This window comes from Perissodus microlepis, chromosome 6 (genome assembly GCF_051167445.1).
Source record: "Perissodus microlepis isolate ML-2025 ecotype Zambia chromosome 6, ASM5116744v1, whole genome shotgun sequence".
Taxonomy (NCBI): Eukaryota; Metazoa; Chordata; class Actinopteri; order Cichliformes; family Cichlidae; genus Perissodus; species Perissodus microlepis.
Genome location: NC_140466.1, coordinates 9,634,713 through 9,647,336, shown reverse-complemented (window position 1 = coordinate 9,647,336; position 12,624 = coordinate 9,634,713). Strand labels below are relative to the sequence as shown.

General features: G+C 39.8%; 1 protein-coding gene across 1 annotated transcript in view; it reads right to left on the bottom strand.

Annotated features, from left to right (window-relative positions):
* The window catches only part of gnav1 (guanine nucleotide binding protein (G protein) alpha v1), a 36,036-nt gene that overhangs the window by 16,576 nt on the left and 6,836 nt on the right, over positions 1–12,624 (bottom strand). Inside the window, exons 3-5 of the mRNA XM_084930608.1 lie at positions 7,449–7,541; positions 6,702–6,862; positions 4,557–4,685 (exon numbers count right to left, since the gene is read on the bottom strand). Coding sequence (XP_084786734.1) covers positions 4,557–4,685; positions 6,702–6,862; positions 7,449–7,541 — 383 coding nt within the window. The remainder of the gene's footprint in view (positions 1–4,556; positions 4,686–6,701; positions 6,863–7,448; positions 7,542–12,624) is intronic.

The window sequence follows — 12,624 nt, the reverse complement described above, 5'->3', positions numbered from 1 at the left end:
GCCCGTGCCATAAAAGTCACACCGGTAAATGGAACCGCAAAACCAACTATTAAATTTTATGGTCTGTAGAGGTCAGTCGCTAAAGTTCAATAAGAACTTACTGCTCTGGAATAAATCATTTCATCCCAACTCTGACATTTTTTTTCCACTAAGTCAGGATTATGTTTCATTCATTTCTACAAGAAAATGACTTTGATGGTAAATTTTACATAAGAAACAACTGTGTTAGCTTTGCTACCTCCATAACGGCCTGGACACGACAACAGACACAACATAAATTTAACATTCATTGCCTGATTTGAGATTTACATGATTTTTAGCTACACAAACAGCAGGATTTAATATACAGACCAGAATCATACTAGATATTACCTCTCTGCAGTGAACTGCCGTGTAAATTAACACTTATTTTCAAGGACTTTATATTTTTGTGGTGCAGTGACTTTGCCTCTAGCTCCAACACATTCTCACATATTCAGCTATAACATTCGCTTCGATCAGTTCAAGTCTAAACCAAGCTGAACATAGTAAGCATGTTTGACACAGTAAAGTAAAATTAGCAGCTATTGGGGATATTATTTAAAGACAAATTAATTTTCAGGGAAAACACCTACAGCAGTCCCCAATCTTTTTTGCGTCACGGACCGGTTTATGTCCGTCAATTTTTTCAAGGACCGGCCTTTAAGGTGTCGCGGATAAATACAACAAAATAAAATGATACAACCAGACAAAACCTGTGGTATTTTGTAAATATAATAATAAATGTGAATTAACTGTGTAACTTTATTAATAGCGTCCTCCTGAAATGCGCCAACAACATTGAGAGTAACATCCTCCTCTCTGCCCCTTAATGCTCTCTGGTCGCTATGGTAACAGGTAAATATTTCTTTCAAAATAAGACACAACTACAACACGGGAAAAGACCCAGAGTCAACCGAGTTAACGATAAAAACCCTGAAAACCATTAATTTCACGCCCAAGCCTCAACTCTCGTGGCCTGTTACCAAAAGACTCACGTGGCCTGGGGGCTGCAGACCGCTGACCTATGTCACCCAACTTGAAATCTCCAGTAGAGTGAAAAATAAAGTCACTACATAGGTACAAAAACTGCAGTTCCTGGAGCAACCACTAGAGGCTGTTTAATTCAGAAGTAAAACACAGAAGTAAACTTGTTTACGGCCTGACATAAAAATATCTTTTTTGGTCTTTGCAAATAATTTTCTCTTTCAATTACATTTATGCAGGGGACGCATGTTTATTTAACAGACTGGCTTTCAGTAATATTAAGATTTTAAGGTATGCAAGGGTTAAGGGCGGGGCCACTTTAGGGACAAATGTTAGACTGATGACAAAATTAACATGACATGGGACCGACCACCTGGTGAGCTTTATTCAGGCCTGCATTCCACCTCTCTGATTAAAAATGTTATTTAACCTCCTAGGACCTGGCGTCCACATATGTGGACATCACATTTTGGGTTATTTAGACCAGAATACTCAATTTTGCTCTACAAGGGCCTGATATCCACTTACGAGGACATTATACTGCTACTGTTCTATCAAACTTTTAAACGAATATCCTCATATGTGGCTCTTATTTTTCTTAAAAACAAAAATAAGGTAAAAAAAAAAAAAATCTGGTAATTATTTGTTGTTCATTGGGCCCCAATATGCCCAAATATCAAAGAGAAATTAAAAATGCATACTGTGGAAGAGTTCGGGTCTTAGGAGGTTAAAAAAACAAAACAAAAACACTAAATCTTGATGGCTAAAAGGCTGAAATCGCTTCAAAAAACACTGTCTGCAACCCAATGAATGACATTCTAGGTGACTACATCCATCTTTTATTTGCAGTCAATATAATTACACCTTATAGGCAGGTCAGTCAGTTTCTTATGTACCTGTAGCTTTAGACTGTACTTTAACTACAACCTGAAAATCCTTCAAATGTCATGTCATACATTATCATCCATCACTGAATAACATCTGATCTGTCCCAGATTAACGCACCCAAACACAGACAGAGTAATAGACTGTATGTGCATGTGTGTGTGTGTGTTTTACATATAAACATTTTATATTTTAATCTCTTCTCAAAAATAAAACATAAAAAGCTGAACATTTCATTTTAACAGCAGGAAATGAAAACTATCAAAGACAATCAATACAACTGTTAGGCTCGCAGCGAATGCTCTGGCAGATTTAATTGACATATAATTTTCTAATTCTATGCTGCATTTCATTCCATCGGCCCTAACTCTTCTCACTCCCAAGCGTACTGCTGTACGTTTACTGATTCAGGTGTTTAGATTTCAGCCAACAATTCAACTTGTTTTGCCAGTAAAAGCACTTAAAAGTGACGGTTCATATCAATCACATACAGTTCAGCTCACATTTTTACTCAATCTTAAACTCCTGGCAGCACTTCAGATGAATTATAAAGTACTTTGATGCTTTCACTTGAACTGAAACCTAAACTTCCTCCAAAAGTATTTGTGTTTTGTCTGCCACCTGTACGAGACTTTCAGCATTTTACTGCTTAACTTAAAATACCCAAACACAGGTGCATTTGCTCAAGAAAGTTTTGCTCTGTTTTTTCTTTAAATTACTTTAAAAATCTAAGCTGAAAACAACAGCTAGGGAAGTAAGGATTAGCAAAAAAAATGGCGTCACTTCCAAGCCAACCTCGGGAATTCCTTTATCCACACCTCATCATCTTTAAATAATTAGCAATTAAACCCAGTCAACACCCAAAGTCTCTTGTGCTAACTGTATAAGGACAATCTGGGTTGTAGCCAGATGTAACACCTCTGGTCATAAAGGTTTCACCAGGAGAACAGCTACAGACTACAAGTCTTATTTAAGTTACAACAAAAGATCAACCAAAAACAGTAACAAATAATCCCAACAAGAAGTGATCAGTTGTCCCCACAAAACAAGTGGTCTGATATGACTACAAGTTTCCACAGCCATAAAATTCAGCAAGATAAATGCAAGTGCCCATCTGCAAATAAAGAGTCACACCCACACACACAGGGATCACAAATAGTGTGGCAAAGGAACACACAAAGTTACTTTTTTCAATTAACCACATTTACAAGTTATTCAACAAAAGTGGGCCGCAACTCTAAAAGTCACACTACAAAAGAACTGCATCATTATTCAAAAGTCACCCATAAACAGTGATGTAGATGAACACAGCCATGTTCACACAAGGCTATAACCAAACACTTTTCAAAATAGCATAACCAACCACGCCCATCTGCAGTACTGTTCCAGGAATGTGGCAGATTCCCACCCAGAATAACCAACAAGCACGATGACCTGAATCAGCAAAGAAAAAAATACTAAAAAAAGATATGCTTCAATATAAGGACAGCACAGCCATCTAGCCCAAAGGATCCCGGACAAGCCCCCATTTATGTAGCACAGACGGACACAAGAATTTTTGGAAATATTGGTTTTACTTTAAATTTCTTATAATTAGTGCTGTCAGCGTTAATCTCGTTAAAATGACGTTAACGCCATAACCACATTAATGCCTCAAATCTCCGTTAGCGAGTTAATGTGGATCGGCCCGTGCGTGGGGCTGCAGAGTGCTAACGTGTTAGCGCGGCTAGCTCATTAACACGTTAGCGCCGTCCAGCCCCACCCGCATTAACTCGCTTATGGAGATTTGCCGCGTTAATGCGGTTATGGCGTTAACGTCATTTTTACGAGATTAACGCAGACAGCACTACTTATAATCTAAGAAACAAAAACAGCCATGACAGCATGATGAGTGCAACCAAAAACTGGTGCCACCCAATTTATTTACCCACCAAAGGTTCTTGGACTTCAACTGGAAGGACAGTTGGGGCTGCAGAGCGTGTAACAGTCATACGACAAATGTAAAAGAGTATTTATCAAAAAATCTGATAATAAATATTTAAAAAATGTGTCACTAATCAAATGAAGCACGTTTAAGTAAGGCGTTGAATATTTAATAAAACTGCATCGATATGAAATAAAAATGACTATATTTTTTCCTTTAGTGACATTTATTCTGCATTAGTCACACTGCAGAGAAAATCAAGTTCATTAGTACCTATTGCCCTGTCGTGACCGTCAGTGGCTTCAGGAAATGAGTTCAGCCATAGGAAGATGATAAAGAAGGTGGTATTATGTGACAACGGCCCATTGATCAGAGATGAATATGGTCATCTGACAGCAGTCTCCTGAGCTCAGATACCTGCCCTCTGCTGCTCCACTGATAAGACCGAGCCACTGATGCTTCTGTATGTGTGTGTGTGTGTGTTTGTAGATGAGTGTAAAGCCAACTGATAGGTGTCGTATTGACGTATTGAATGAAGCCGCCCATCTCCATCTTATATCTCAGGACTATCATATGGCTGTAGACTGAGATAAGACAGTCGCAGCTAAAGAAGTGAAGTAAGTCGGTACGACAGGCGCTCCCTGCAGAAGTCAAGAGCAGACCTGACAACAGCAGCTCTGAGTGACTCGGTTCTTGTATGCAGAATCATCCTTCACCTTAATAAAAAAAGAAAAGTGACTACCTGAAAATAAGGTGGTTGACTTTGAACTGGGTCTCTATCACGCCTGTCGTCCTCAGTCGTACTCGAAGGACGTCTGTCTCTGTGGGCACGTACTCAGGAGACATGATGCGGCTCATGTTCTCAAAGAAACTGGGAAAGGAGGAGGAAGGAGAAGAAGACAGAGGGAAGGGTGCAAAAAGGTTAAAGAGCCAGGAGAAACAAGGGGAAGAAGAAAGAGAGCGGCAGGGAAATTAATAACTTGAAAACAAACTTGAGATCAAAAGAAAAATCAGGTATCACTTACGGGAGTGGAGGCTAACACATTGTGTGTTTGGTGTGGCTGAGTGCGTGTGTTGGGTGTGCAGCGATAAGGCTGAAGCCCCAGGGCCTGCAGCGGTTGATCACGATGAATATTCACACTGTGGTTTACCATAATAACACACTGAGGCACAGCTTCTAAACACAGATTAGCTATTTACACAGCTAGTGTAATCAACTGTATCGTGTGTGTGTGTGTGTGTGTGTGTGTGTGTATGCCTTCAGTAAAATGTGATCTTTTTACACACACATTCACACGATGGCATCTCCACCTATGTGAACTGACTGTGACATTCTCTACCCGTCATCCTGAATTAGTTTCTTGGACAGCGACACACATCCTGCTGCTAAAAAAAAAAAAAAAAAAAAAAAAAAAAAAAAGATGTTACACAGGGCAAACAACATGCAAGAGCCTGTTTGGTACTTCTGTTGTTGTGAGGACCAATTTGAGCTTTAGTGGTTATTTTACAAAGCCAGCAATTTAAAAAAAAATCTGTTTGCAATTCCTCAAAATACTGTATATAATGCAGATTTTTGCACTGCAAGTGATCTGCAAAGCATCTTTTTGCAGACAATGACTCGACTCAGCTGCTCGCCAGCTGTTTGCGTTCTGGTTTTATTCAAATGCAAAAGCGAAGTTGCTGAGCACCTATATTATTTTCCGGTTAATTCGCCATCCTGCAGAAATTTCGTCACTATTTGTGGAGGGATTTCTGTTTTAAATCTCTGACATTCTGGCTGGACTCTCCGTATAAGCAGTTAACAGATGGCAAGAGATTTGCAACTGTTGCCAGTTTATCACAGTTAACAGTTGGAAACACCTGAAACGTCTAACAAGCCTTTTTATTGGAAATCAGTGAAAGGGCTTTGATTAAATCGACACACCAGCAGTATTTTTACATGTTTGACTTAACAATACTAATCATGACAACAGTAATGGCATCAGTCGAATTCAATTATAAGATGTGTTGTGTGTGGTATTATTGCAATTGAATCCATTTGTGGTTGTGTCAGGAAGGGCACCTGGTGCCGAGCTGCCCACTGTAGCAACCTGTGTTTTCATTTTTAAATATCATGTTTATCGTCAGTGCACACTCTTTGTGTTCGTCTTTAGTTTGTCCTCATTTTCAAGTTTCTGCATATCCAGTTTTCAACAGCAAACTTGGTGAATCCAATCACAACAAATGACAGCAGACAACAAATATCTTAATTTGTGTTTAAGAAAACACAAATTAAGATCAAAGAGTAATATATGCATTGTGTCAATAAGATTCCTCATAAGTACTATAGAAGCACAGTGTGTGTGTGCGTGTGTGTTTGCAAGAAGGTGATGCATGGTGGTTCTCAGTAGGAACCAAGGGTCCTGTCGGTGTAGATAACCCCAAAGCGAGGCCTCTCACAGGGGCGGAGGATGAGACCGGACGGCCTCCTGGTGGGTCAGCGCTCTGTCTTATTTCTGTTTCACACACACTGCTTTCTTATTTTCAGGCTTCAGCCTCAATTCTTTGCTTTCACTATGGTGTCATCACTTTCGTGTCTAATCAAAATTTTTTCCCTATACTGATATTTTTAAAAATGCCTTTCCTCCTTTATACACGCATCCAAAACTAAAATAATATCTGGTTTATGTATGTATTTAATGGCTTTTATTTTAAGATATACAACAGTTGTGGAAGTATATGTGATTCCAAACTGTGGTCTATCTTCCTGCACTCTTTACTTTCCTTTCTCCAGACGTTAACTCCCAGTGACAGTAAGCAGATGGCTCAGCATCAGCTGCTAAGTCCAGCTAATTAGTCCCCTGCATCTCTTCAGCACAGCGTGAGTCTGTTCTCGAGGAGTACTCACTACAGCGCCGAGTCATTGAGCTCGTACTCGTATCCCCGGGCGGCCGCAGCCCTCACTCCCTGGTCGGCCCACAGGCAGGACAGGGCATGGCTCAGGAAAGGAAAGAGCACCTGGTCTTCGTCAAAACAACGCCCACACGACAGCACGGAATGGGCGTGAACCTGCCAGAAGACAACAGGGAGACAGAAATGTAGATTAATGATCAGGGAGGAGCGATTGGTCAGATGGAAAAAAAAAAGATAGAAGGAAGCCTAAATGATAGAAAAGTTTATGAGTCTGTCTCCACATCCAGACTTGTTAATCACACACACACACACACACACACACACACACACACACACACACACACACACACACACACACACACACACACACACACACACACACACACACACACACACACACACACACACACTCTGATGACATCTAATAGAGGAAATACTTTGGTCATCATTGCCCAGCAGGATGTGCTGTGTAGGTGGAAAACACATGCACTCTGATAACTTTGACAGTAAAGTTCAAATTAAATTAAACCTCACAAGCAAACCACCCACCAGTGGCCTAACTTTGTGCTCTCCTTCAATGGAAGCTGTGTAACTATAGTGCTAAGATGCTGCCCTCTAATGGTGATCCAGGTGACGTGCAGAGACACAAGAAGCACAAAACTCTAAGAGGGCAGGAGCAGGATGACAACGACAGAAAATAAAAAGACCAAAATTGAAGGTGAGAGAAGTCTGACATGAGTACCTTGTTTCTGTTGTTAGCCAGGTTGATGCGGAGGGTGCCCATGCCATGGAGGACAAACTTCATGGAGGTCAGGAGGTTATCGAGCACTGCCGGCTGCCAAAGAGCACAGAGCAGAGGTCAAGTTCAACCACAGGATAAAAGGCACTATCGAGCTGTTTAAAGCTTCTTCTCTGATCTTGTATTGTAACTCACTTTCACCAATCAGAGCTCCTGATCACATCTTCATTTGCAAAAAGCAGCTGCTACCCACCAGGGAAAACCACCCAGTTTTCCTCATGTTACAACCCTGGCAAACACTGCCCCTGAGTGGTTAACCCCTGATAATATACTTTGCCAGTTCAGTTTTGTGGACCTCTGAGACCTGACTCATGTCCTTCCTGACTTGGTACTTGGAACTTAGTTGAGTCCAGTCAGTGTATCTAAGTGTGGCTGGGATCCCCATCTGTTGGACATTTAGATGATTCTCCTCTGATTCTACTGAATGTTATAAACTTGTTTTGGTTGTATCCTCTTGATTAAGTGATTGTGCTGTCTGCTATATAAATAAATCTACTACTACTACTAGCCCACCAAAGCATGTCCAGTCCTCTAACATAGAAAGAATGTGATCATTTTTATGCATAAGATCCTAAATACACCCGAACAACACAAATTAAACAAATTTCAAAACTCTGTATTCATGCTTACACACCTGGAGATTTGAACTAACTCAGGTTGTGTGTGTGTGTGTGTGTGTGTGTGTGTGTGTGTGTGTGTGTGTGTGTGTGTGTGCGCACGCGTATGAGTTTTTGTCTCTGTCTATCTGCTACCAACTAAAGATAAGCTTCACATTCCATCACAATTCTACCACAGTCTGGTTGCTCTCCTCTTTGAGTGTGTGTGTGTGTGTGTGTGTGTGTGTGTGTGTGTGTGTGTGTGTGTGTGAGTGAGAGAGAGAGAGAGAGGTGACAAGGCTTCACCTCACCAGAAGAGTTGAGATAAAAACTTTGCAAACAGCCCTGCATTGACTTTCATCACAAATAAGTTGCTTTTTGTGTTTCGTCTCCCTCTGACTCACAATAAAAGTCACTCAGAGATATGCAACTTAATATCACAATAACTTTGTCACTTTGAGTCTTAAAAACCAAATAATGTGTTCAGTTTTTCCTGATTTATGACCGTGAACTTCACTAAAAATCAGAATGCTTCCAATAAAGGGACGAGATTTGAGATGTGCAACAAATAATATAGGAAAAAAAAAAAAAAGATATCCGCCTGGAGCTGCTCAGATTTGTTAGGTCACTTAGTGAAAATGGAGGAAAACATGCTAGTCCTTATTTATTTCTTTTACAGAAACTGTTCTAATGGTTGATGCTCAAACCTTCACATAATGACATCAGCATGTATGCAAACAATCTCTGTGAGACTGCACTACACACTCAAGTTTCACATCTTTTTTTTCTAGTCTTCAGTCTGCATGATATCACTGAGAGTGCTTATTATGTATGGTCATCTCAGGGACAAAACTCTGGCTTTAAGCACAACAGCCCAATCCACTTGTGTTAAATATTGTTTTTTATGAGGAAGCCAATCAGAAGGAAACTTGTTTCAGAAAGATGAACGACTTCACATATTTAAATTTTTCTTTCTGTTGTATTTTTCGACCAGCGGCAGTGCTGTGAAGCAGTGTTTTAATACACAGACCTTTGTGTGCATGCTGTGCACAAAAGTAATATAGGAAACAGTTTCCCAACGCCCTGCTGATCAACAGCTGTTGGCTGCAGATATGTCAGCATGTCAGAGATGTCGGAGAAGACTGAGAGTGGCAGCTGATTTGAATTATACATAGCTTATATTATTCAGAAAAGAAATGTTTATGAAGAAGAAATTTCAATTAAAACAACATCACATGTTTATATGTTAATATATACTTTATCTGCTGTCACGTCTGCTTTCAAACCTGTATGGCACAATAGACAGCATACTGTTGTTTGTCCAAAGCTCAAAAAGTTTAACAGAGTTTATATAAACGTGATTATATTTGCAATAATTACTATAATTTTAATATTTATGAGTCTTTCGAGACTCATTGGCTCATGGGGGTCATTCGAAGTGGAAATTCACGCCTGCACTGGGCAGAGTAGTGTACAAATAGTGTCTATATGTGCCCTCTATATGGATATATGTGCACTTTAAGAGACTGAGGTTTTACAGACACGAGACCACTAACTATGTGATATTAAGTGGTTACCTATTTTGGAGGTGTGACAACTGTGATAACAATGTAGGCTCAAGTCACACAAGCCTAGAGACCGGTCAGTCACAGCAACCACTAGTCTCCCTGCCAGCTGGTAAAAACCACTATGGGATTGCTTTGGTCGCTGGCACATTGCTGTAGTGGAAGTGAAAGACTCGTCTGCAAACACTGTCCAGCTTCTTTCCGAGCTCTAGTGAAACTGTGAAAAGCGTGACGCAAACGAGAAATGGAGAAGGTTCGACTTCAAAGTGAAAGTTGTGCCTCCGCCCTGCAGCCAAAATATTTCAAATATTCCAAAGGGCACAACTCTTCTCCATTTCCAAGCTTGGCTAGTAGTTACAAAGTATTTGCACATAAAAAACTACAGGCAGCCGTGGCAATCTGCTAGTAACCAAAGCAATCACCTTCGATGCAACCATTTCACCCAGCAGGAGCCAGCAGCCTCCAGAAACCACTGCCAACCAGTCAGGAAATACATGTTTTTCTGTAGCAACGAGCGCTTGCATCACTTCCAATATGATAGACAACTCTTGAGCAACATGCACATGATGTCACATGAGAAACCTCAGTTATCCGTTATTGCCAAACAACTTTTCTGTGGCCTGTGTATTCAACCCTGTGTCAGAGCAAAATCTGAAATATTCACAAAAAAAAGAAATCCATTTGTTTACGTTTACGGACATGAAACTGCAGGACGTATGTTATTCAGACCCTTCAGTGGAGATGTGTAACCCTGGCAACCAAGAAAACTGAGCTTTAAAAGAAGTGGCAGCTGTTGTATTTTAAGCCAAACCATGACCTTTTTCTATGGCCTGTATGGTACAAGGGAGCTTGCTGAGCTTCAAGTGATAAAATCTTCAAATGACAACAACATAACATGCATAACATATACACTTATTCTTCTTTTTTATACTAAGTTAATATACTGTGTTGTGTTGTTTGTTGCGTTGTGATGTGTCATATCGTGTCGTGTTGTGTTATATGTAGTGCCGACGTAGGACAGTTTTTCCAATTTCATTGTACTACTGTACTATGTATGACTGTGCAATGACAATAAAGAGTTATCTTATGTTATCTTAACAGCACATCTTCTGTTTCTATCCAGATACAGATAACAGCAGCACACAAGCAAACAACAAGAAGACAACCAGCCTTCATCTGCGATATTCCATAACCGGAGTCGAGGGGTTGTTTTGACCAGGCAGTTACAGTGACGTGTAATATGGCATGGTTACACAAGAAATCTTAAAACTCATCATGCTTCTTTGTTAAATCTGTAAAAAAGAAGAAAAAGAACTGGTTGTCCCATTGGTACAACATCCTTGTGTCCCTATTGAAAAGATGACAAAGGAGCCGGATTATCTTTAGTTTAGACTGAAAACTGGACGTGCAGGTAAATATCGAGGTTACTAATGCTTATTTAAAGGCAAAGATTCACAAATTTCACATTGCATTCACTTGCCAAGTGAAAGGTCACCGGTTCAATTCCAACTAGAGACACACCGAATAGCATTCCTAACCCAGTCGGTACCGGTTGTGGCGACCACTTGTGACGACCACTTGTGACAAGGGAGCAGCCAAAAGTGCCCATTAAAAAAAAAATTTAATAATAAATAAAAGTAATGTTTGTCACCAGACATGTGGATCAAGAAATCACTTAAATATAACCTGTCTGATAAAGTGAAGTAGGCTAAAATATCTTAAAAAGAAAAACATCATGTATCTAAAGAAACTCAAGAAGTCAGTCTGGGAAAACCTTCCGGGCAGTGGGCAGCCAACTAAAATTACTCCAAGAGCGCGTCGGCGACTCATCCAGGAAGTTACAAAAAAACCCAGAACACTATCTAAAGAACTGCAGGCTTGACTTTCCTCAGTTAAAGTCAGGATAAATGTTTCGACAATAAGAAAGTGACAGGGCAAAAATAGCATCAATGGGAGAGCTCCAAAAAGGACAAAGTCTCATCTCACAGAAAACATCCTGATGGTTCACAAAACCTTTTGTGGACATATTCTGTGGACTAATGAATATTTCCCCAAAAAGCTGAAATTTTTGGAAAATTTGGATCCTATTGTATCTGACATAAAACTAACAGCATTTCATAAAAAGAAAATCACACCAACAGCCAAATATGGTGGCAGTAGTGTGATGGTCCGGGGCCCACTTATAGCCTTTTTACACTAGTATCTATATGTATGACAAATTAGCAAAACATAAGAAATCAGCAAAGACGCCAATAATTTTTCACAGCAGTGTAGGTGGATTTAAGCACAACAAACATTGAGCAAAGTGTTGCATGACAATCAATAAAATAACTGGGATAATTAAAACACAACAAGGACATAGTTTAAAAAAAAAAAAAAAATAGAGTAAATTCAAATAAAATTAAAACATAAATATAAATGATTAAAGATAACAACCAGAACTGTTGATAAAAGGACGCTGTTAATGATTGAAACTAACACGAAGAGGCTAAAGAGAGAAGCTGAGGGGAAGGGAGATTCAGAGGACTGATCGGCAGTAGAAGTCAATGTGTGACGAGGGGTATAAAGCTGTAAGCTATTAGGAAAGGTATTAGGAAAGGTAGGCAGCGTCAGAATAGGAGAAATATGTTTAAATATGTAACAAGTATGCGAGAAAATAAGAAATCAGCTCGGGGCAAATAATTTTCACAGCACTGCGTGTCTTTCTTTAGACAATAGATGTCTTTATTGGCATTTTCTAATTTTTCACAGGTATATTTACTGTCGCGAAGCTGGAGATCATCTTCAATGTTTACCACTTTCAGCATTTTGCAACATACACAAAATAGCAACAAGGACTTTGTGTTTGCTCCGGGCTGAAACTGAGCTGAAGCAGAGTTCTCAGGTTCTCGGAGATGGAGTAGCTCAAAGATAAAATGTAGCACTAATATGAAACTTCAGGGAAATAGTTCACAAATC